General features: G+C 41.9%; 1 protein-coding gene across 7 annotated transcripts in view; it reads left to right on the top strand.

The window, feature by feature from the left end:
* cfap58 (cilia and flagella associated protein 58) overlaps positions 1-13,639 on the top strand; it is a 292,411-nt gene extending 278,772 nt beyond the window's left edge. For 6 of the 7 annotated variants that reach the window (XM_072239675.1, XM_072239678.1, XM_072239679.1 and 3 more), the window contains one exon: positions 13,206-13,639. In XM_072239675.1, coding sequence (XP_072095776.1) covers positions 13,206-13,326 — 121 coding nt within the window. In that variant the 3' untranslated portion in view covers positions 13,327-13,639. Of the gene's footprint in view, positions 1-2,211; positions 2,279-13,205 lie in introns of all 7 variants that reach the window. The other variant, XM_072239676.1, reaches the window with a different exon arrangement.
* Positions 13,640-26,706: the final 13,067 nt, after the last annotated feature.

Here is a 26,706-nt window from a genome sequence, read left to right as displayed (position 1 = left end):
ACAATGACTAGTAACCTACCCGGTAGGTCTTTGGACTGTGGGAGGAAACTGTAGCACCCAGGGGAAAACCCACACATTCCATGGGGAGGACGTATAGAGGCTCCTTACAGAATGGCACTGGAGTTGAACTCTGAACTCAGGAACACCTGCAGCTGTAATAGTGTCACGCTAACCGCTATATTACTGTGGTGTCTTACCAAAATGTCCTTTGGCCCCATGAGCCATTCAAAGTGGAAAAGAAGTATTTGGGATAGTCTTGAGATCTTTGAGGCAATACATTGAGACTAAAAATGCCCCATATAAGCAATGACAGAGTGTACCATTATGCAAACTGCCGACTTGCCCACTGCGTTGACCACCATGCTGATCCGTCAGTGTTTTCCACATTAGCCACACCAGCTTCCTCAGGACTGTAGTGGAAGGAGGTCATCCTCATTGTTGCACCCCTGGCTCAGAAGAAGAAATCTCTTCCACTACCTGCACCATTTTGCAATAGGAGTGTGGCCACATTACTTCCTGAATCACCGGAATAGTGAACATCTGGAGTGACTCAGTTAAGATTTAGGATTAATTTTGTTGATCACATGTGCTTTGAAACGTCGAAACATATAGTGAAATGTGTTGTTTGTGTCATTGTATGTGAAGCGCTGGGGGTAGCCTGCAATATTGCCACGCTTCTAGTGCCAACATAGCATGCCTACAGGTCACTAACCCTAACCATATGTCTTTGAAACGTGGAGGATATCTAAGCAGTCATGGGGACAACATACAAACTTCTTACAGACAGCAGCAGGAATCAAGATTCAGGGTTCAAGTTTATTTATCATGTATGCATTGAAAGATACATTGAAACGCATTGTTTGCATTAACAACCAACACACCCAAGGATGTACTGGGGGCAGTCCACAAATGTCACTACACATTCCAGTGCCAAAACTGCATGCCCACAATGACACAGAACACAAGACGGAGCAGGGCACCATGGTAGCGTAGCGGTTGGCGTGATGTTGTTACAGGTTGGGTGTTCTGGAGTCTGGCCATCAACTCCAGTGCCACCTGTAAGGAGTTTGTACGTTCTCCCTGTGAACCACATAGGTTTCCTCTGGGTACTCCAGTTTCCTCACTCAGTCCAAGGACATACTGGTTAGCAGGTTAATTACTCATTATAAATGGTCTTGTGATTAGACTGGTATTAAATAGGTGGGCTGCAGGGCGGTGTGGCTTGTTAGGACGGAGGAGACTGTTCTGCATGATATCTATAAATAAGTAATAAGTAAACACACAAGCAACAAAACAACACTAACACAAGCCGTGTTCCTCCCTCCCCCCTACACACATAAACGGTCATCTAACCCCAAGGCTTTCTCTGGCAATGACAATGGCATTTTGCAGGTAGCGTAGCAGTGGCACGACACTATTACAGCTTTGCAGAACATGAAAATACAGTAGCATCAAGGAAAAATTCACTAAACAATGACAGTCAAACAACCAATGTGCAAAAGAAAGACAAACTGCGCAAATACATAAAAAAATAAATAAATAATGCTGAGAACATAAGCTGTAGAGTCCTTGAAAGTGAGTCCATAGGTTGAGGAATCAGTTCAGTGTTGAGGTGAATGAAGTTATCCACCCTGGTTCTGGAGCCTGATTGTTGAGGGGTAGTAACTGTTCCTGAACCTGGCGGGTTGGGATCTAAGGCTCCTGTAGCTCCCTCCCTATGGCAGCAATGAGAAAAGAGCATGACCTAGATGCTGGGAGTTCCTTACTTTTATCCTCATCGTTCCTAGATTCTGACTTGTTCCCGGAGCCTGATCAGTGATCACTGGCACTGCAAAGCAATTGCGCTATCTGTGCTGCCCCTAGAACAAAATTGTACGACCTAAGAGCTCACCCTGCAATATCTAACATCTGAATTAAAGTAATGCATGCAACCCCAAGACATTTGTATGCTAATGAAACAGGAAGGCTTATTAAACACATAGGAGCAGTGCAAAGCAATTTTACACTTTTCATGCATCTGAGTCAATGTATTGGATCATTTCCCTAGCATAATTTTTATGCAGTAAAGTACGATTATTGTGGAAATATCATAAAGGTTCCTCTGAGTTCACCAGCAAAGCCATAACGGCAAAGCAATTACATAGTAAATACACTTGGTTCCCATATGAACAGAGTTTAAAATCTAATCAGCCGTATTCATTTAATTTTCAGGCAAACATGCTGGACCAGAACATCGAGCACAGCTCAATGCACTAGTACTACTGCACAGTAATGAAAGGTGATATGTTTATGCACATGTTATATTTGAAGCAAAAACCGAAAATTCTGGAAATACCTGGCAGGTTGGTTCTTTGACCTGAAATATTATCTCTGATTCATTTTCCACAGGTGCTGCCTGACCTGCTGAGTGTTTCTGGCACTTATCTGTCCTTATTTCTGATTTCCAGAATATGCAATTTTATTTTGCGTAATATTGAACTCAGAAGAATTTTTAAAAATTGGTATATTGATAAATTGGTTTATTATTGTTGTATGTAATGAGGTACAGTGAAAAAGTGTTTTGTACATCATCCATGCATGTCATTTGATCACATCAGTAACTGAGATAGTACAAGAGTACAAGGCAGATAATAAAGTGCAAGGCCACGGCAAGGTAAATTGTGAGGTAAAGGGTCCAGCTTATCATACAAGAGCATCAGAATTGGTTTATTATGACTATCATATGCTGTTAAGTTAGTTGCTTTACAGTGGCTGCACTACAGTGCATTCCATTACAAATATTATTATAAATTGCAATAAGAAATATAAAAAATAAGTAAGTCGTGCAAATGAAAAGTAGTGTTCATGGGTTCATGGGCCATTCTGAAATCTAGTGGGAGAGATGAAGAAACTGTTCCTATCTTCAGGCTCCTGTACCATCTCCCTGGTGGTAGTAATGTGAAGGAGACACGTCCTGGATGCTGAGAGCTCTTAATGATGAATGCTGACTTCTTGAGGAATCACCTTTTGAAGATGTCCTCGATGTCTGGGGGAGTGTGGCTAGTGCCAACGATGGAGCTGGCTGAGGTTACAACCCTCTGCAGCTTTTTATGATCCTGTGCATTGGTGCCTCCATAACAGACAGTATATTCCAGAGGTCATCTCAACAGTATTATAACAGGAGCTAGAAGCAGTCCTTGAGCCTGGTGGTATGTGCTCAAGGTGAAATTCTTGTAAAAGTCAAGTAACTTTTCCTGAATGGGTATTACCTGGTAGTTTGCCTGATCCTTCATTAGGATGCTTCATCAGAAATATAAAAAAATAACAACATTGACTCACGTCATCTGCAGAAATTCTCTGGAGGTAGGTGGCTTTTATATGTTTTGCCTAATGGGGTGAGGGGAGGAAAATCTGTCTGGGATGGGTGGAGTCTTTGATTATATTGCTGGTTTGTGAGGCAGTGAGAAATGCAGACAGAAACCACGGAGAGGATGCTGTTTTTTGTGATATCTACCTTGAGGTGCACAAGGACTTCTGTCAAATACTACTCAAGGAAATTTAAATTTCTTCTCTGATGAACTACTGCAATTAAATGTGTGTAAGCTGGATGGGGAGATGTAACCTTTATAAAATAAATACAAAAACATATGCAAATTGTGATTAAAGGTAAGTAATGAAACCTCCAAGAACGTAACCAACTTGAGCTGGTAGCCATAAATCCAGAAGTGTTTTAAATGCCATGTATTTCCTGCCACTTAACTTTGAATGTGCTACAGAAATACGACATCCACCTTCAAAAGGTTAAACTAGTAAGCACTCCAAATATTCTAAACCACCCTATTTATTGAAAAGTCCCAGAAGTGCTGAAATGCACTGTGATACATACAGTGTGATGAATAAGCCTGAATTTCAATTTGAAGATGAAATCTAATACCGTGTACCTGTCAAGTGATCAATATCTTGCACTTGCTTAAGTTATAATGCAATTTACAAGAAAAATCAATAAGGATTGATGATTGTTTAATTTGTTTGTTGGAATGAAACATGACTGTTGGTGAATTCACAAATTAGTTTCTGTAAGGCCATAAGACTGTAAAGTCAAGTAACTTTTCCTGAATGGGTATTACCTGGTAGTTTGCCTGATTCTTAATTAGAAGACTTCGTCAGAAATATAAAAAAATAACAACCTTGACTCATGTCATCTGCAGAAATCCTCTGATGACTCAGCAATAATTGGGTGTATAAAGGGAGGACAGGAGGATAAATACAGAGCCTTGGTAGAGGACTTTGTCAGATGGTGCTAGCTGAATCACCTGCAGCTCGACATTAGTAAGAGAAATGAGATGGTACTGGATTTAGGAAGACTAAGCCTGCATTGCTTCCTGTTACTGTTGATGGTGAGGACCTGGATGTGATGAGGACTTACAAGTACCTGGAGGTGCACCTGGAAACTTGAGTGGAGCACCAACACAGAGGCTGTGTACAAGAAGGGCCAGAGTCACCTCTACTTCTGAGGAGACTGAGCTCCTTTGGAGTATGCAGGCCTCTCCTTCACATGTTCTACCTGTCTGTTGTCACCAGTACAAGCTTCTAAGTGGTGGTGTGCTGGGCAATGACATCAAAATGGGTGATGCCAGCAGGCCCAATAAACTGATTAAAAAGGCTGGTTCAGTTATAGGAGTCAAACTCGACACAGGAGGCTGTGGTAGAACAAAGGATCCTATGAAAATGCTGGCAATTCTGGACAATGTTTCTTACCTTCTGCATACCACCTTGGCTGAACAGAGGAGCACTTTTAGTAATAGACTAAGACAACTGTGCTGCTCCAAAGAGCGGTATATGAGTTCATTCATATCCACCCACAGCCATGAGGCTGTATAATAAGTCAAGCTATAGCCGGGGAAGTGATGACCTCCTCCTGTTAGACTGTTTGTGGTAACTTATTTTTTTTGTTCTTTCTACTTCTCTTCTAATATTTATATCTGTGCACTTGTAATGCTATTGTGACAATGTAATTTCCTTTGGGATCAATAAAGTATCTATAGATCTATCTATCTATCTAGTGAGGTTGATGTTCTGGAGAATGCTGATATTAAGGGAGAGGAGGTGTTGGAGTTGTTAAAATACATTAGGATGGTTAATTCCCGGGACCATACGGAATATTCCCCAGGCTGCTCTACGAGGCGAGGGAAGAGATTGCTGAGCCTCTGGCTAGGATCTTTATGTCCTCGTTGTCCACGGGAATGGTACCGGAGGATTGGAGGGAGGCGAATGTTGTTCCCTTGTTCAAAAAAGGTAGCAGGGATAGTCCGGGTAATTATAGACCAGTGAGCCTTACGTCTGCGGTGGGAAAGCTGTTGGAAAAGATTCTTAGAGATAGGATCTCTGGGGATTTAGAGAATCATGGTCTGATCAGGGACAGTCAACATGGCTTTGTGAAGGGCAGATCGTGTCTAACAAGCCTGATAGAGTTCTTTGAGGAGGTGACAAGGCATATAGTTGAGGGTAGTGCAGTGGATGTGATCTATATCAGGGGTCCCCAACCTTTTTTGCACCGCGGACCGGTTTAATATTGACAATATTCTTGCGGACTGGCCGATGGGTGGGGGGGGGTGCGGTATTAATCACGACCGGAATATAGGTGATAAGTCAATTATAAGTCATTTATTAGTGGCTAATACACTCAATTTCATTTCTAAAAGGGTTTATCTAACGAATTTAATATTAAACACACAACGCATATTTTCCTTGCATGAATATAGTGATAAGTCAATTATAAATCATAAGGGGGTTCCTTATGTCCGGTCTATTCAGCAACTTAGTTTTTGTTGCATTCATTGCAGAAACTCTGCTTTGCAGAGGTATGATGTTGGAAATGGAAGCAACGTTTTCAGTGCTTTTGTAGCTATCTCAGGATATTCAGCCTTGACTTTGATCCAGAATGCTGGCAGAGATGTTATGTCAAGTATACTTTTCAGCCCATTGTCATTTGTAAGCTCAAGGAGTTGATCTTCTTCCCGCGCCAACATGGATGATTCACTGGGGACATTCACAAATAGGTCACGGACCCATTCCTTTGCACGTCTTGGGTCATTTGTGGTTGGGATGTAACGCTTGAATTCTGTCAACAGGGAAGATAGGTGTTCGCGCACCAGCTGTGAGCCTCAGTCTCTCCCAAATACCCAGCTAATGTTGGGAACATGTCAACTGTGCCCCTGTCCACTCGCCGTCCCCACAGTTCCAGTTTGGCTGTGAAAGCAGACACTTTATCTGCCAACTTGAAGACAGTTGTCATTCTCCCCTGAAGTGACAAATTGAGTTCATTGAGCAGGTTGAAGATGTCACACAGATAAGCGAGTTTTGCTATCCAGTCCTGGTCCCTGAAGTGTGCTGCCAGTGGTGACTTCTTTCCTGAAAGAAATCTCTGTAGCTGCTCTCTTATCTCAAAAACCCTGGCCAGGGCTCTCCCCCTTGATAGCCACCTGACTTCAGTGTGTAAGAGAAGGCATTTGTGCTCTGCATCCATTTCCTCGCAAAGCTGCTCAAACATGCGAGTTAGGGGCTTTTGCTTTGATGTGATTGATAATTTCAACAACGTCACTCAATACGCTGTTAAGATCTAGTTACATTTTTCAGCTAGCCAGCATTTCCCTGTGTGTGACACAGTGTGTAGACTGGCATTCAGGAGCAACCTCTTTGACTCGGGTAGTGAAACCAGACTCGTTAAGCCATTCCAACTGCTGTGCTTCGATGTCTTCCGCTATGTCATTGATTCTCCTTGAAACTGTGGGAGCTGAAAGAGAAACCTGTGCCATCTTGTTAGCTGCAGCTTCTCCCAACAGTTCACGACACATGTCCTTGGCAGCAGGCAGAATCAATGCTTCACCAACAGTGAAAGGCTTCTTAGCCTTAGCAATACAGCTAGCCACTAAGTACGACACTCTCAGAGCAGCAGCATTTGTGGAGGTGGTGGCTCTCAGCACTTGCTTCTGTCCTGCTTGCTCACAGTTTTTCCGCTCAAAAAACTCAATGGGTTTGTCTTTAAGTGCAGGGTGCTTGGACTCAAGGTGCCGAAGCAGTTTCGAGGGCTTCATTGCCTCATTAGGCAGCATGTCTCCACATATCACACACAGGGGGCTTGGACCGTGCGAGTCACCGGTCGCAATAAAGTCATATTTTATGTACAACTCGTCGTATTTTCTGTTGAAGGAAGCTTTCTCTTTTTTTGCAGTCTCGGACTCAGATGTCTCTGCGTTATCATCATCGTTAGGCCTTTTATGTCCCCTACCATCTCTTCCAAAGAAACTCTCAAGCAACGTTTGTTTTTTTTACTCATCAAGTAGTTGTAGGTTAACGACCAACTGATGCCCTCGCGTGGGTAATGACCTCGCATGCGTTCAAGTTCAACAGTGGGTATGACAGGGAATGAGGAAAGGTGCAGTCGACTCATATCATTTCTTCACGGCCTGGTAGCACATGCCCGGTGGTTGGGAACCACTGACATACATGGATTTTAGTAAGGCATTTGACAAGTTTCCATACAGTAGGCTTATTCAGAAAGTCAGAAGGCATGGGATTCAGGGAAGTTTGGCCAGGTGGATTCAGAATTGGCTTGCCTGCAGAAGGCAGAGGGTCGTGGTGGAGGGAGTACATTCGGATTGGAAAGTTGTGACTAGTGGTGTCCCACAAGGATCGGTTCTGGGACCTCTACTTTACATGATTTTTATTAACGACCTGGATGTGGGGGTAGAAGGGTGGGTTGGCAAGTTTGCAGACAACACAAAGGTTGGTGGTGTTGTAGATAGTGTAGAGGATTGTCGAAGATTGCAGAGAGACATTGATAGGATGCAGAAGTGGGCTGAGAAGTGGCAGATGGAGTTCAACCCGGAGAAGTGTAAGGTGGTACACTTTGGCAGGACAAACTCCAAGGCAGAGTACAAAGTAAATGGCAGGATACTTGGTACTGTGGAGGAGCAGAGGGATCTGGGGGTGCATGTCCACAGATCCCTGAAAGTTGCCTCACAGGTGGATAGGGTAGTTAAGAAAGCTTATGGAGTGTTAGCTTTCATAAGTCGAGGGACAGAGTTTAAGAGTCGCAAGGTGATGATGCAGCTCTATAAAACTCTGGTTAGGCTACACTTGGAGTACTGTGTCCAGTTCTGGTCACCTCCCTATAGGAAGGATGTGGAAGCATTGGAAAGGGTACAGAGGAGATTTACCAGGATGCTGCCTGATTTAGAGAGTATGGATTATGATCAGAGATTAAGGGAGCTAGGGCTTTAGTCTTTGGAGAGAAAGAGGATGAGAGGAGACATGATATTAAGAGGAATAGATAGAGTGGATAGCCAGCGCCTCTTCCCCAGGGCACCACTGCTCACTACAAGAGGACATGGCTTTAAGGTAAGGAAGTTCAAGGGGGATATTAAAGGAAGGTTTTTTACTCAGAGAGTGGTTGGTGCGTGGAATGCACTGCCTGAGTCAGTGGTGGAGGCAGATACACTAGTGAAATTTAAGAGACTACTGGACAGGTATATGAAGGAGTTTAAGGTGGGGGGTTTTATGGGAGGCAGGGTTTGAGGGTCGGCAGAATATTGTGGGTCGAAGGGCCTGTACTGTGCTGTACTATTCTATGTTCTATGTTCTATATTTCCAAATATTTTCACAACCTTTAACATAACGAAACAGGATGCCCGTGACGTGATGATGACTAAGGTATTTGGGTGTTTTCCAATGGTTTGTGCATTGACCTTGTTAGTGTGCTCACAGCTACTGTAAAATTAAGGTACAGGTAATTCATCAAGGAATCAAAGTGCTTAAATATAAAGAAAATAGTGGAAAACAGGTAAGCAAAATGTGTGGTCAAAAAAGCTGATTACATTTCAGTTCATTAACATTGAAAATAAAATTAGAGTTGTGAACATGCAATAATATAGAGTGGGAAAGAGGGGTAGGCTGGAAGATTTCTCTGATAGAAAGGATGACTTGGCAAGGCAAAAGGAGGTTGTGATTGAAACATGGAAACAGTGATAGGACGTAAGGAAACAAGAATTGGCAAGAGTGATAAATAGGGATAGCAGAATCAGTGGGAGGGTTGGGCCTAACTGAAATTGTTCAATCTGACAAATAGAACCTGGAAAAATATAATGGTAGATTGGTAATCTGGTTTATTTCTGTCACTTATACTGAGGTATAGGAAAACTTTTTTTGCATGTCATCCATTCAAGACAACTTATTGACCTCTCTCCCAATGTCAGCAAGACCAAGAAGCTGATTATTGACTACAGGAGGAGGAAACTAGCGGTCTATGAGCCAGTCCTCATTGGGGAATCAGAGGTGGAGGATTGCCATTTTAAATTCTTCGGTGTTATTATTTTAGAGAATCTGTCCTGATTCCAGCTTGTAAGTGTGCTAACAAAGAAAACTCAGCAGTGCCTTTACTTTCTTAGAAGTTTCCAAAGATTCAGAGTGTCATCTAAACTTTTGTCAAACTTCTATGGATGTGCGGTGGAGGGTATTTTGACTGGTAGCATCACGGCCTGGTATGGAAACACCAATACCCCTGAACGAAAAAGCCTACATAAAGTAATGGATACAGCCTATAACCAGTAAAGTGTTCCTTACCATTGAGAACATCTACACAGAGCACTGTTGCAGGAAAGCAGCTTCTATCATCAAGGACCCCCACCATCCAGGCCATGCTTTCTTCTGGCTGCTGCCATCAGGAAGGAGGTACGGGAACCTCAGGACCTACAGCACCAGGTTCAGAAGCAGGTATTATTCCTCAGCTATCAGGCTCTTGAACCAGAAGGAACAACTTCACTTAACTTCACTCACCCTTAACAACCTATGAACTCATTTTCAAGGACTCTTCATTTCATATTTTCAATATTTATTGTTTTTTTCTCCTTTTTGTATTTGCACAGTTCATTGTCTTTTGTTGTTTGTCTATCCTGTTATGTGTTCCATTGACTCTATTGTGTTTCTTTGTACAGTATTTACTGTGAATGCCCACATAAAATGAATCTTAGGTTACTATATGGTGTCATATGTGTACTTTGATAATAAGTTTACTTTGAAATTTGAATTATTTGCTTACAATGGTACATTGAGGTAGTCCAAAGAGAAACAATAAAAGAATGCAGAATAAAGTGATATAATTACACCTTATATTCCGTCTGGGTAGCCTCCAACCTGATGGCATGAACATCGACTTCTCTAACTTCCGCTAAGGCCCCACCTCCCCCTCGTACCCCATCTGTTACTTATTTTTATGCACACATTCTTTCTCTCACTCTCCTTTTTCTCCCTCTGTCCCTCTGAATATACCCCTTGCCCATCCTCTGGGTTCCCCCCCCCCCTTGTCTTTCTTCCCGGACCTCCTGTCCCATGATCCTCTCATATCCCCTTTTGCCAATCACCTGTCCAGCTCTTGGCTCCATCCCTCCCCCTCCTGTCTTCTCCTATCATTTTGGATCTCCCCCTCCCCCTCCAACTTTCAAATCCCTGACTCACTCTTCCTTCAGTTAGTCCTGACGAAGGGTCTTGGCCTGAAACGTCGACTGCACCTCTTCCTACAGATGCTGCCTGGCCTGCTGCGTTCACCAGCAACTTTGATGTGTGTTGCTTGAATTTCCAGCATCTGCAGAATTCCTGTTGTTTTAATTATACGGAGGATGTGTGATACAGGCAGTCAATAAGGTGCAAGGCCATAAGGAGGTAGATTGTGAGATTAAGGGTCCACTTTATAGTACTAAGGTCTGGTCTATAATAGTGGACTGGAAAGGAAGGAGGCAGAAGCCGAAACAAGAAGGTGGCGGAACAGATGGAATACAGCTGAATTGTAGACAGCGTCAGATACAGAATACTGGAGGAGTTCAGCAAGCTAGTCAGCATCTATGCAGGGGAGTAGACAGTCGATGTTTCAGTCTGAGACCCTTCATCATGTGGAAGGCCAAGAACCAGAGTGGGAATGAAGCAAATGGCTAACATGATAAAATGTATAAGTCTGTGCACTTCAATTAATAGTTTGATAGTTCACTTATTCATTCCTATGATATGGACATCAATGGCAAAGTTATCATTTATATTCACACATATTTGATTATGAACTATTTGGCTTTCTAGGTTATTTGAGAGGGTCAGCCATATAGTCATTCATATCTCACATTAGACCCATAAGGATGAGGATGGCTGAAAAACATAGGTGAACTAGTTTGGTTTACATAATTTCATGGCAATTACAACTGAATTCTAGACTCTTTTTTCAGATTTACCTAAAGAAAACTGGATTTAAATTTCCCTGCTGAGTAGACAGGATTTGTTGATCACTTGATCCATTGGCTATGCTCAGCAAAGCATTGGCTGGCCAATTAACCATTATGCTATTCTAACATGAAGCTTAAGGCTGGCGTTGCAAATGTTCATAGAACCACAGAGCAAAGGGGTATTAAGAATAATTGGTCTGTGTTATGCTTCTTTCCATCTGGCATAGTTTGCATATTGTTGTTTGATTGTTTGTGGTTTTTGTATTGCTAGATTTATGCTCTATGCTTGGTTGGTGCAGCTGTAACGAAACTCAATTTCCCTCAGGATCAATAAAGTATATCTATGTCTATATCTATGTCTATCCTTTCAACCTTATTCCATCCAAGCAGACTACCATTTCCTTCTGTTCCATTCTCCCTCATACAGTATAATTAACTGTTCCTTAAGGCTCTTTATAGTTGGAGGGGTTGGGGAGGTGGTGGGGACAACCTTCCAATGCCATGCACCTCAAATAGCCTCTAACCAAGTCCAGCTCCTGGCCTTCATTTGTGGCTTAGTTATAAAGCCCAGCAGAACTCCATCTACTGACAAGAAAAGGGGCAAAGATGGGTTACTGGCACATTGAAACCAGTCGCTTTGAGCAGACGGGGCTTGTCAACCATAGTTGGTAGCTCACCTAGGAGAAGGAAAACTCTGATCTCAAACTTTGCTGACTTGCAGCTATACCCACTCATGGGGAAAACTTTGGGAACAAACCCCATGGAAAAATCTGGAGCTGGAGTCCCTAAAGCAGTCCTACATTGAGTTCAATGTTGACTGGCACTCCTACAATGCCACAGGTGCCAAACAGTATAGTTCTCTGCTGTTCCTTTGGGTTCATCAGCTGTGTGGAGAGGAGGAGCCTGCTGCACGGACAACAGCTTGCTCTCTATATACTACTGCCCTGGCTTGCATACTGGCTGACGTATCATGTAGACAGTTAGGAAGCAACAGTCATAGTCAACTGTGACCAATAGAGGGCCTCCATATAATTAGCAAGTTTCCCTCTATAAAGGCAACAATACTCCATGCATTGTCAAGTTCTTGGCACATTCTGAGTGAGATGGCAGCATTTCGTGCACTGTACTTTTGGGAATTATTTTCTTCGATCTGATGAGAAACTGAATAATTTCTGTTTTTGCTCTTGGTACCAGTATCACCAACTCCCAGACATTTGAATTTATTGCAACACACACAAAATGCTAGAGGAACTCAGCAGGTCAGGTAGCACCTATGGAGAGGAATACAGAGTGGATGATTTGAGATGAAACCCTTCATCAGGACAGGAAAGGATGGGGGCAGAAGCCAGAATAGGAACGTGGGGGGAGGGGAAGGAGTACAAGCTTACTGGTGATAGGTGAGACCAGGTGAGAGAGAAGTTACATAGGTAGGGGGGAGGCAGGTCATAATAGCTAGGAGGTGATAGGTAAAAGGTGGTCAAAAAGAATCTGATAGGAGAGGAGAGTGGACCATGGGAGAAAGGGAAGGAGGAGGGACACCAGAGGGAGGTATTGGGCAGGTGGGGAGAAGAGAAAGGCATAAGAGAGTGCTAGTATGGGAAATGGTAAAAGAGGGCGTTGGAAGGAAGAGAAATTATGGGAAGTTAGTGAAATCGATGTACATGTCATTACATTACTGGCTACCCAGATAGAATATGAGGCTTATGCTTTGAATTTATTCACATTAGATGTGTGTGAGTGTGCATCTCTGCAGAGTATGTTGATGTGTGCATATGGGGCAGATGATGCATTGAGGAAAGTGGATGGATGAATTCAGGAGATAATTGGAGGGAGTAGATGAACCTGTTGCTCATTTGCTGTGATAGATACATATTGCTTGGAACATATAAAGAATTATATACCTATAAAAGTGAAATGGTAATGTTTCTTAAGTAAACCAAACTTTTTCTGTTTTCCCTCTAGTGAGAAAGAAAGAGCCTTGGAACAAGAAGGGCAGCCCTTAATCCAGCCTCAGAAAACCAACTCTACCCAGTTCACAGGAGGAGGTTTCAATCTTAAATACCAACCAAAGATCACAGCTTAAATGCTCAGTTTACTCCATTTTTCATCTACTCTTGATTTCTTCACATCCTACGAGATTGTCTTTCCTTCGCCTATTATTTTAGAAAGTTCCACACAACCAGGAAATATCAGGGTGCGCCAATATGAGTTCCATGTAATTTAATTTTATTCTGGCATTTTAAATGCCTCAGTTCAGCAAAAATGATGAACCATATTGAAATGTGTTTTATGGAACATTGATTTTCATTTCTCGATTTTGTTAAATTGAATATAAAAATACCTGTGTTGCACTTCAATGCATTTTGATGTCAGGTACACACAGATATGTAGTGAAATAAAGACTGATTTATAATCAAAATGCTTTGTCACGGACCTTGTTAAACAACCAAATGTGGAAGAAATAGGTTTGTTGATTTTCTTTTTAAAAAGTCTTTAAACAGAATAGGGTCTAACTTGGTGAATAAAAGAGCCCTGCAGAGATTTCCTTATCTCTTTCAGAGTTACATTCAAAATCAATATCTGCCTCAACATCCCCAACACCTATGATTCACATTCGCTTGCCTAAAGCTTTTCAGTTTTCTCCATCTGAGCAACTCGTGTGTGGTGGTATTGTTGACTAGCACAGTGAGTCAATGACTGTGAACTAGGGGAACTATCAAACCGTATCAGGTCTACAATTGATGATTTCTTATCAAAGTCCATTTCAGTCATTTCATTCTGTATTCTTGAATTTGTGAAAGGGAGGGGGCCCATCTCTCTCAGTGCTCTTTCTCTTATTAGGGGTAAAGACAAATGCATATTCTTTTAAAAGAAGATTAGCTTTATTTGTGACATATACTGTAAATTGAAGCATACAGTTAAATGCATTGTTTGTGTCGAATCAAATCAGTGAGGAGTGTGCTAGGTAGCCTGCAAGAATTGCCACATGTCCAGCGCTGACATAACATGCCCACAACTTACTAACCCTAACCTGAACGTCTCTGGAATTTGGGAAGAAACCAGAGTACCCAGAAGAAACCTTTGGGGGTCATAAGAAGAATGCACAAACTGCAGTGGGAATTGAATCCTGATCTTAGAGCTGACTGTAAGGCATTGTGCTAACCACACGTTACCATGTCACTCCAAGACATCTATTGTCTATTGTATATTTATCTCACGCATGTACATTTCTCCTGCGGTATTCTATTAACCAAGCCTTGTCAGTATCCCTTCAAAAGCCACATTACCCACTCTTCTGCTCCAGAAAGTCACTCAATAGAGAGTTAAACATATAAAGTAGAACATTGGATCATTTCTCTCGATAAATAAATGAACAAGTATGATTTTTGTGTTATTTATTTAATTAGGTTCTCTTTATCTAGTTTTAGGACTTACGAGAAGATCTGGTCACATTTTAGGTCATATTTATGCAGAAATAGAGAAAATTCTACAGGGTTCACAAACTTTCTAGCACCACTGTTGCACTCCATTTTTCTTTCATCCATGGGCCTACTGAAGAGTTTTTAACTTCATTAATGTATCTACTTCTACCACCATCCCTGGCAGGGCGTTCTGCCCTACAGAAAATTTACCTCCAACATCCCTCCCGTACTTTCCTCTCACCACCTTAAAATTATACCACCTTGTATTATCCATTTCTGCCCTGGGAAAAAGTCTCTGGCTATCCACTCTGCCGTTGCTTCTTATCATCCTCCATCAAGTTACCTTTCATCCTCCTTCACTTCAAAGAGAAAAGCTCTAGCTTGTTCAACCTTTCCTCATAAGAAATGCTTTCAAATCCAGGCAGCACCCTGTAAGTCTCCTCCGCACTGTCTCTAAACCTTCCACATCCTTCCTATAATGAGGCAAGCAAACAGAGCTAAAAACAATATTGCAAGCAACACACATCAAAGTTGCTGAGAACGCAGCAGGCCAGGCAACATCTCTAGGAAGAGGTACAGTCGACGTTTCGGGCCGAGACCCTTCGTCAGGACTAACTGAAGGAAGAGTGAGTAAGGGATTTGAAAGTGGGAAGGGGAGGGGGAGATCCAAAATGATAGGAGAAGACAGGAGGGGGAGGGATGGAGCCAAGAGCTGGACAGGTGATTGGCAAAGGGGATATGAGGGCATCATGGGACAGGAGGCCCAGGGAGAAGGAAAAGGGGGGGGAACCCAGAGGATGGGCAAGGGGTATAGTCAGAGAAACAGAGGGAGGAAAAGGAGAGTGAGAGGAAGAATGTGTGTATAAAAATAAATAACGGAAGGAGTACAAGGGGGAGGTGGGGCATTAGCGGAAGTTAGAGAAGTCAATGTTCATGCCATCAGGTTGGAGGCTACCCAGATGGATTATAAGGTGTTGTTCCTCCAACCAGATTGTGGCTTCATCTTTACAGTAGAGGAGGCCGTGGATAGACATGTCAGAATGGGAATGGGATGTGGAATTAAAATGTGTGGCCACTGGGAGATCCTGCTTTCTCTGGCGGACAGAGTGGTCTAACCAGGGTCTTATAGTACTGCATCGTTATCTCCTGACCTTGATCTGAAAACTGGGAAGAAGCTTGTTTGATCTTGATCTCACTCTACCCTACCACATCGAGTCGGGATTGGAGGGCGTCATTAGAACAGTTGCTGGGCCACCTAAAGTCAGTACACATATTATAAAGAGGAAATAGAAAGAGCTTTGATCTGGGAGTGCCAGCCTGTTACTGTCTCTGGTTTTGCATCTGTGGATCTTCATTTTAATAAAATGGTAATTATCCCACAGGCAGGAGAACCCTCCTACAGCCTTTGAATATCCTACTTTAAGAAATCATTATGTGGTGGTGAATTTATCTTTGTTCAAAAAATATAGAAATTACGTTTAAATAGCTTTCATGAAGACAGCTTGCACCTGAATAAATCAGTAAAATTATTGCAAGTGAAGTCAACCAGAAATCACACACAAAATAAATAGTCCTAGCCAATGTTCCATAATGATCTGTCTTAAAGGTACAGAGTTATCTTGTTGAATTCTTTTGTCAACCAAGGTGCAATTATATTCTGACCCTTCTGGCAGAGTCTCGCCAGCACAGAGGTAGGATTTAATCAGAAGATGATGGACTTCCAAACCACCGCCCACCCTACCATCCTTTGATTATTTTCGGGAGGTGTTTCTGTTCATCTTGTTAAGGACTTCTACCTATCTGACACCAATGAACACTTTGCTTACAGATAATACAATACAGTACAGGTCCTTCAGCCCACTATTCTGTGCTAACTTTTTAACCTACAAAATCAATCTAATCCTTCTCTCACACATAGCACTCCATTTTTTCTTTCATCCATGTGCCTATCTAAAAGTCTCTTAAATGTCCTTAATGCATCTGCCTCTAAAACCACCCCGGCAGTGAACTTACCACTCCATGTAAAAATCGTACTTCTGAAATTCCCCCAAAGTTTTCCTCCAATCTCCTTAAAATTCACCGTATGCTTCAATATTTTGATGTATGTATGACAAATAAAGCTGAACTTAATCCTTATCCTTAATGGAGATGCAATACTGATTAGTCATTTTCCACCTGAATGCAGGAGCAGCTACAAGTGGCTGAATGGTCTCCTGTTGTTTTTTATGACCCTATCAAGGTTAGACTGATTGATAGGTCTAAGAAGATGTGTCCTGCATATTGAGAACATGCTGTTCCTCTTTTATCTCTGTTGCCGGGAGCATTGGAGGGACTGAGATAGATTGTTTCACAAGATCCAAGCATTTCTCAATTACACATCTTATTGAATTTTTCTGAAAGATAGCAAAATGGAACCAAAGTAATAGCATGTTGGCTCACACATCTAAATCCTGTACTTAATCCATAACTGAGAAATGAAGATGGAAGAAAATGTTTTGTCACAAGTCAGAACATTGCACCTCATGGAAATAAGGAACAGGACTCAGACTGTCGCTGTTAATAGAAGATTTCACTCCCCTTCACCCAAAGTGTTACAGGGCATGATTCCTGATCAACAATTATACTATATATTGCTCTCTTGGTGGCACGTTGTAAAGCCTTCTGCATAAAATCACACTGGAATACTTGAAATAGGTGCAGGAGTAGTCCATTAGCTTATTCTGCCAGTTACTGGATGACTTTTCTCATAGGATGAACACAGAGAAAACAGCACAGGATCAGGCCTTTCGATCCACATTGCATGTGCTGAACATAATGTTGAACATTATATCTCTTCTATTTGCACATAATCCATTCCCTGCCATATTCTAGTAACCACACAAAACGCTGGAGGAACTCAGCAGGCCAAGCAGCATCTATGGAGAATGTGTCTGGCCGAGACCCTTCGGCAGGACCCTGCCATATTCATGTGTCTATCTAACGACCCACTGTTTATCTGCTTCCAGTACTACCCCTGTCAGTGTTGTCTAGGTACCTCCCAGTCTCTGTGTAAAAAAAAATTGTCCCACATATCTCCTTTAAACTTTTCCCCTCTCACTTTAAGAGCGCTTCCTCTACTATTTGACATTTCTACTCTGGGAAAAAGATTTTTCCTGCCCACCCTACCCCTTTCTCTCATTATAAATCTCTGTTGGGTCTCCCCTCAGCCTCCAACGCAACAGAGAAAACAACCCAAATTTGAGTAACACACCCAAAATGAAAAATAAAGAGACGTTTCGGGCTGAGACCTTACATCAGGAGGGGTTTGTCTAACCTCTCATTAGAGTTCATACCCTGTAATCCAAGCAGCATTCTGGTAGACCTCTTTGCACTCTTTCCAAAGCCTGCACATCCTTCCTGTAATGGGACTAGCAGAATTATACATAATATTCTGACCAAAGTGTTATATATCTGCAACATGACTTCCTTACTATTGTATTCAATGCCCCAAACAATGAAGGCAAGCAACCCAAATGCATTCTATCTATTTTAATGGCTGCTTTAAAGTAGCTATGGACTTGGACCCCAAGATCCCACAATGTATCAACACCATGTTCCTGCACTACCCTTTATCCCTGTATTCCTTTAATATCCAGGAATATATCTATTTCTCCTTTGAATGCTATCACTAACTGAGAACACTTGGTCCTCTTAGGTAGAGAATTACAAAGTTTCATCATCTCCTGAGTGAATAAATTGCTCTTCATTTCAGTCCTAAGTGGCTAATGCATTATTTTAGATTTTAATCCCAGGTTCTTAGCCAGTGAATAAACATTTTTTTCATTTTTTCTTAATATAACAGCCCTTTGAGTATATGTTGACTATCTCACATCAATTCCAGTAATCTCATCTTCCCCACTTGTTTCCAAGTAGCTTGTTCTCTCACACATAGAACAGGGAACATTGTCCTACGATGTTGTGCCAACCATCTCCAAGATCAATTTAACCCTTCTTTCATCCATGTGCCTATTAAATGCCCCTAATGCATCCACCTCTACCAACACCCCTGCCAGCATACTCCACTCTGTGTAAAATAAACTACCTCTGACATCCCCCCTATACTTTCCTCCAATCACCTTAAAATTATGCCCTATGATATTAGCCATTCCTGCACTGGAAAAAATGTCTCTGCCTGTCCATTCTATTTATGCCTCATATCAAACTGTAACCTCTCCTTCTCATTTGCTCCAAAGAGAAAAGCCCTAGCATGCTCAAATTTTCCAGGTAAGTCTTCTCTGCACCCTCTCTAAAGCTTCCACATCCTTCTTATAATGAGGCAAACAGAACTGAACACAATACTCCAAGTGTAGTCTAACCAGAGTTTTGTAGAGCTGCAACATCATCTTATGGCTCTTGAACTTAGGTCCCCGACTAATAAAGGCCAACACACCATATGCCTTCTTAACCACCTTATCAACTTGCACATAAATTTTGAGAGATCTATGGACTCATTAAAACCCTCACCATAATCTTCCAACAACCACCAACACAAGGAGAATTTTTGATGGCCAATTAACCATTGTTGGTAGAATCTCAGATGGTGACAAGAGGGCGTACAGGAGCAAGATATGCCAACTAGTGGAGTGGTGTTGCAGCAACAACCTGGCACTCAATATCAGTAAGATGAAAGAGCTGATTGTGGACTTCAGGAAGGGTAAGATGAAGGAACACATACCAATCCTCAGAGAGGAATCAGAAGTGGAGAGAGTGAGCAATTTCAAGTTCCTGGATGTCAAGATCTCTGAGGACCTAACCTGGTCCCAACATATCAATGCAGTTATAAAGAAGTCAAGACAGTGACTACACTTCATTAGGAGTTTGAAGAGATTTGGCATGTCAACAAATACACTCAAAAACTTCTATAGATGTACCGTGAAGAGCATTCTGACAGGCTGCATCACTGTCTGATGTGGGGGGCGGGGTGCTACACAGGACCAGAAGAAGCTGCAGAGTGTTGTAAATGTAGTCGGCTCCATCTTGGGTACTAGCCTACAAAGTACCCAGGACATCTTCAGTGTCTCAGAAAGGCAGCATCCATTATTAAGGCCCTTTTCTCACTGTTACCATCAGGTAGGAAGTACAGAAGCCTGAAGGCACACACTCAGCGATTCAGGAAAAGCTTCTTCCCCTCTGTCATCCAATTCCTAAAGGTACATTGAACCCTTGAACCCTCACTTCTTTAATATATATTATTTCTGTTTTTGCACAATTTTTAATCTATTCAATATACGTATACTGTAATTGATTTGCTTATTTATTATTATTATTATTGCATTTTTTTCTTTCTTCTATATTATGTACGGCATTGAACTGCTGCTGCTAAGTTAACAAATTTCATAACACATGCTGATAAATAATAAACCTGATTCTGACTCTGATCTACCTGCTTATCCTTGTTCACCAATGAACACTTTGTTTACAGATAATAAAGTACAATACAGGCACTTCAGCCCACGATTTTGTGCTGATCTTTTAAACTCTAAATCAATCTAGTCCTTCCCTCCCACAGTATTGGATGTTAGGATTACACCCAGGTCACTGGAGCTGTGAGATAACTGATTACAAGCTGTGCCATTGTGCCAACACTGCTCTCTGATACAATAATATAATCTACAATGTCAAGATTTTCAGCTTAAATTGAGCTAAATGGCCCATGTTGAATGAAGCACTGCTCTCGCTAATGTAATTATATTTGATAGTCCTTGCTATTTCAACTTTCTCCCTCTTTGGTGATGAATTATTGTGTACTCAGACACAAATTCTCTGAGTCTTCCATCTTCACTCACCCTGCGGTACATTACACAATGGAAATCACAGATAAAAGGACTTTTTGCCTGATCCACGGGTAGACCTCAGTGGGTTGAACAGCATCTGCAGGGGTGGTGGGATTGAATGAATTGCCACCTTTTCAGATTGAGGGCCTACACCAGTCCATGCCCTTGTGTCTGCAGGGCATTGTGCTGATTCTTTGAAGCAAGCAGGTGTTCAGGGAATTGCGGGAGTGGTTCCTCTGAGTTTGATCCTGACCCTCAATGTTCAGGTCCCCAGCTGCACAAGTTGATAGGGTGGTAAAGGAGGTGTCTGGCACGCCTGCCTTTATTTGTCAAGGATTTCAGTTTGAGTGAGGTGGTTACTTTGCGGCTGAACAAAACTTTGGATGGGCCACATCTGAAGAAATGCAGTCTTCTTTTGTCCTCCTTATAGGAAGGATGTGGAGGGTGCAGATAGGTTCACAGGAAACTGCCCGGATTAGAGGGCAGGTGCTAGAAGGAGAGGTTGGGCCATCTCTGGGGTGGTGGAGTCTGACTGCAGACCCAGTAGAGGTTTACAAGATTATGAGTAATCAGTATATTTTACCCTGTATCAAAATGGCTACTACTAGAGGGAATGCCATTAAGGTGAGAGGGGATAAGTTTAATTGAGATGTGTGAAGCAAGTTTTTTACAGGGTATGGTGGATGCTGGTATGTGCTGCTTGAGGTGGTAATCACGTCAAATACAAAAAAACGGCATTTAAAATAATGCAGAGAATGGGGGGATATGGATTTGTGTAGGCAGGTGGGATAAGCTTAGATAAGTGTTTAATTATTATTCAGTTCACCGTTACCTTGTGGCTACAAGGTCCTCTGTCTACCTCCCGCTTTCCAGGGAAACAAACACACCCTATCCAGTTTCTCCTTATGAGCTTAATTCTCCCCATCCAGGCCACATCCTGGTAAATCTCCTTGGACAACTTCAATATCAAGTTTGAAGTTAAATATATGCTTACACTTCAAGAAATCCTGCAATCACATCCTTCCTATAGTAGAATGGACTGAACTGCACAACATGTCCTATGAGGAAAGGCCGAGCAAGCTAGGGTTTTTATCCTTGAAGTGTAGGAGGATGAGAGGTGACTTGATTGAGGTGTATAATATTGATAGACACAAAGCTAGAGTGGACAACCACTGCCTTTTTTCCTTCCGCAGCAATGGATAATAGCAGAGCACATCCATTAAGGTGACTGGAGGAAAGCTTAGTGGAGATGTCAGAGGTACGTTTTTTTTTACACAGAGATTGGTGGGTTCCTGGAATGCACTACTGGGGTTGGTGGTGAAGGCAGATACATTAGGGATGTTTAAAATGCTCTTAGGGACATTGAGATAAGAAAAGTGGAGGGTCATGGCTTGTGTAGGAGGGAAGAGTTAGATTGACCATGGAGTAGGTAAAAGGTTGGCACAAGATCGTGGGCCAAAGGGCCCATATTATGCTGTAGTGTCTTATAACCATATAACAATTACAGCACGGAAACAGGCCATCTCGGCTCTTCTAGTCTGTGCCGAAATGTTCAATGTTCACGTTACCAATCTACTGATCTGCCATTTGTTGTCGTACAACACACACAAAATTCTGGAGGAACTCAGCAGGTCAGGCAGCATCTATGGAGAGGAACAAAGAGTCGACATTTTGGGCTGAGACATTTCATCAGAAAGGCTTGTGCAACTCTTTGTCATACAACCCTCTGCCTCAACAAGTCAATGTACAGACCATCTCACCCCACTGCCCCCCCAGTCCATCTCATCACTGAATTGCCCCCACCAAACCATACTAACAACTTCAAGTGCTGATTGTTTGCCTCAAATCCTATTGATCCCAAGCATGAACCTTCAGTGATCCTATCTGATCATTTCCCTACTTCTGCTATCCACAACCATCCCCCACCTAATGCCATGACCCCAGCACCTACACCCCAACCTTCGCAGTTCTCATCTGAGCACGTTGAAGGATGCAGCTTAAGCCTAACATTAACATACTGAAATAGGTGCCATTTTATTACCACTGCGGTGTTTACTGAAACATTATGCACGTGGTTCACTTGATTCCGCAGGATTACAATTCCGTAAAAGCATCATAGGTATGATGACAGTGTTGATTAAAGTGTAAGCATGTATCTAACTTTGAACTTGAAACTTGAAACTGACAAGTTTGGAACAGGTAAACGGGTAATCTGAATCTCAGTTACTTAGGTAACATCTCATTTACCGTGTGATCTGGAGATGGTTAAATATTTCATACCTGGAAATAAAATCTCCAATTACAGGTATTTTCTGGCACATTATCAGCCCTGGAAAGTTAATATTTAGAACCTCTAGATTCCTGCCCACTATTAGCGGAGTTGACATTAGCGAAGCCTGAGGAATATAACGTAAAGTATCAACAAGCCTGGAAATCATCTAGTAAATGTTACATCAGCAATGTGCATTTATTTAGCTTGTTAAGTTTACTGAAATGGATCCCAAAACACCTTTCAGAATTGTTAACCAGTGGAATTAGACACTGAGGCGCATCAGGATATAATAAGTCTAGAGCGTGTTCACTGCTGTAGCATTCAAGGAACATCTTAAAGGATAAACAGTGGAGCTGAAGCTGTTTAAGGAAGTCAGGCAACAAATTTTATTAAAAGTACAATGGCTTGATCCCAGAGTATTAAAGAATGAGGGAGGTTGTCCGATGAGAAGACCCTTACTAAGATTTACCTAAACATGGTGGTCTCAGAGGTTGAGAAGTGACTTAAGGGAGACAGGCGAGCTTTTATGAGGAACAGAGAGGACAGGAGATGCAGAACATCAAATCAGGGGTATCTCAGCAGCAGTTGGCCACTTAAGACCAAGGTGAGGAGAAATATTTTCTCCTAAAGGGACAAATATATTGGTAAAAATTGATTAAAAATTGGTTTATTCTTGTTAAATGTACAGTGAAAAACTTTATTTTGCATGCTCTGCATACAGGTTATCTCATCTCATCTGTACACGGGGAAGACAATAACTCATGCAGAATATAATGACACCATTACAGAGAAGGTGCTGTGCAGGCAAGTAGTGAGGTGCAGGAGCCATGATGAGGTAGATTATGAGGTCAAACTTTCATCTTTAATTTAAGAGAGGTCTGCTCAAAAGTTTTATAACAACAGGGTGGAAGGTGCCCATGAGTCTGGTGGTACATTTCCAAGTTGTACCTTCTGCCTGATGGAAGTGGGGAGAAGAGGGAATGTCTGGGGTTGGACGGGTCTTTAACTTTTCCGAGACAACGGGATGTGTAGATAGAGTCTATGAAAAGGAAGCGGGTTTCTCTGATGTGCTGAGCTGTGTGCACATAACTCTGTGGTCTTGGGCAGTGCAGTTACCATAACAAGCTGTGATGCATCTTTAAAAACTGGTTACTAGAGCATGCTGCATTTCAAAATGCTGGACAACCAAGCATTCACTGTATCTGAATGTTTCAAACAACCTCTTAGCTGAGTGGTTTCTTTGTAAATAATTTCTTCACAAAGGAACGATGTCATTCCAGCTCAGAGACCACTTATCTTCCCATAGCACACTTATCAGGACACAAAACTTCACACAGGCATTACCAAGTGAGATTTGAGATCAGTAACAACAAGTGAGAAAGGGCCCTTGTGGGATGTGACTACCCTTGGCTGGGCTGATGAGGGGAAAAACTTGAAAATCAGAACATAGAAACATAGAAACATAGAAAATAGGTGCAGGAGTAGGCCATTCGACCCTTCAAGCCTGCACCGCCATTTATTATGATCATGGCTGATCATCCAACTCAGAACCCTGCACCAGCCTTCCCTTCATACCCCCTGATCCCCGTAGCCACAAGGGCCATATCTAACTCCCTCTTAAATATAGCCAATGAACTGGCCTCAACTGTTTCCTGTGGCAGAGAATTCCACAGATTCACCACTCTCTGTGTGAAGAAGTTTTTCCTAATCTCAGTCCTAAGAGGCTTCCCCCTTATCCTTAAACTGTGACCCCTCATTCTGGACTTCCCCAACATCGGGAACAATCTTCCCGCATCTAGCCTGTCCAATCCCTTTAGGATTTTATACGTTTCAATCAGATCCCCCCCTCAATCTTCTAAATTCCGACGAGTACAAGCCTAGTTCATCCAGTCTTTCTTCATATGAAAGTCCTGCCATCCCAGGAATCAATCTGGTGAACCTTCTTTGTACTCCCCCTATGGCAAAGATGTCTTTCCTCAGATTAGGGGACCAAAACTGCACACAATACTCCAGGTGTTGTCTCACCAAGGCCTTGTACAACTGCAGTAGTACCTCCCTGCTCCTGTACTCAAATCCTCTCGCTATAAATGCCAGCATACCATTCGCCTTTTTCACCGCCTGCTGTACATGCATGCCCACTTTCAATGACTGGTGTATAATGACACCCAGGTCTCGTTGCACCTCCCCTTTTCCTAATTGGCTACCATTCAGATAATAATCTGTTTTCCTATTTTTGCCACCAAAGTGGATAACTTCACATTTATCCACATTAAATTGCATCTGCCATGAATTTGCCCACTCACCCAACCTATCCAAGTCACCCTGCATCCTCTTAGCATCCTCCTCACAGCTAACACTGCCGTCCAGCTTCGTGTCATCCGCAAACTTGGAGATGCTGCATTTAATTCCCTCATCCAAGTCATTAATATATATTGTAAACAACTGGGGTCCCAGCACTGAGCCTTGCGATAACCCACTAGTCACTGCCTGCCATTCTGAAAAGTTCCCGTTTATTCCCACTCTTTGCTTCCTGTCTGCTAACCAATTCTCTATCCACGTCAATACCTTACCCCTAATAACATAGGATAGGTGTGATGTAGAGGCTTTAAAAATCAACCTGAAGTAGGAAAGAAGTAAAGAAGCTGGGAGATTTGGAGACCAGTAGGTCTTTGGACTGGAGGAGCACCTAGAGTTTCTCCAGACAGAAAAATAAGTGTCTTTTTTTTGCCTTATTTATGAAAAGTCTCCCATGTTTATTAAAATTTAAAAAACATACCTAACACTGAGATGTGTAAAAGCAAATCACATGCAGAGAGGAAATGCCACAGATGTCTTATTTTGCCTAGTTGCATCTGGTTTCTTCAAAAGCCAAAGAAGCTCTAGAAACCATGGGAACCATGGGGGTGGAACAATAGTGCAGGGCAGGACAGTACAGCACCTACTGTAAGATTGGGGTTTAATTCCTGCCCACATTCTGTATGTTCTCCCCGCGACCACGTGGGGTTCTGACCAGCGCTTCAGTTTCTGCCCACATTCCAAAGGCGTACAGATTAGAGTCAGTACATTGTGGACGTGCAGTGTTGAGGGTGGAAGTGTGATGGCTCCGCAAGCTGCCTCCAGCACACCCCCTGCAAATCACTGATTCTTCACAATTTGGATAAAACAGGTTTTAATTTTGAAAAAAAATTTTTAAATGATAAGAAAACTAAACTTATATGTTTATAGAACAAGGTCTCAGCAATAAAGCAATATTTTGGTACAACCTCCTGATATTGTAATGTTTTCATATTATATGTGTTTTTCCTGTTATTACTTAGTTTTTGTTAACATAAACACAATAAAAAGCTAATTATTCCTATTTATTTCATCGTATATATATTTAGAGCATTTAAATCATTGTGTCTACATCATAGGTACACATATATGCTGTTAAACGTTGTATATTCACTTCTGTTCATTTTTTATACTATTTCAGGTGTATTCCTTTAAAAACTCTTACATCATGCAACTTTGATCATTGGCATTAAATATACAAAATAACAATTTTGGACATAAAACACACATTTTTTAGTTTTAAAGAGACAACTACTTTAACAAATCAACTGTTTTGGTGGAACAGATTGGAAGCATATTAATTTACAACAAAGAAAGTGCCATCTGATGGTGGTGACTGAGACCTGACCTTGGTGGCAGTGGCCTAATTACAACACACAATTCCAACCTTTTCACCACTCAGCTCAATGCTTCCTTGCTTAACAACTTTATTTAACAATTTGGTGCAACGAATAACAATTTGTCATGTACATTTTATCCTTCTGTAAATATTAACAACAATGGTAAACAGCAAAATAAAAACTACAGTACAACTTGAAGGTTTAGGTATAAACATCAGAAAACACACCAGGAACTAAAAAAGATTCCATCCATTTCTGGGCTTGAAAATCTCTGAAAATGTT

The sequence above is a fragment of the Mobula birostris genome, chromosome 21 (genome assembly GCF_030028105.1).
Source record: "Mobula birostris isolate sMobBir1 chromosome 21, sMobBir1.hap1, whole genome shotgun sequence".
NCBI classification, from domain to species: domain Eukaryota; kingdom Metazoa; phylum Chordata; class Chondrichthyes; order Myliobatiformes; family Myliobatidae; genus Mobula; species Mobula birostris.
This window is presented reverse-complemented; position numbering and strand designations above follow the sequence as displayed.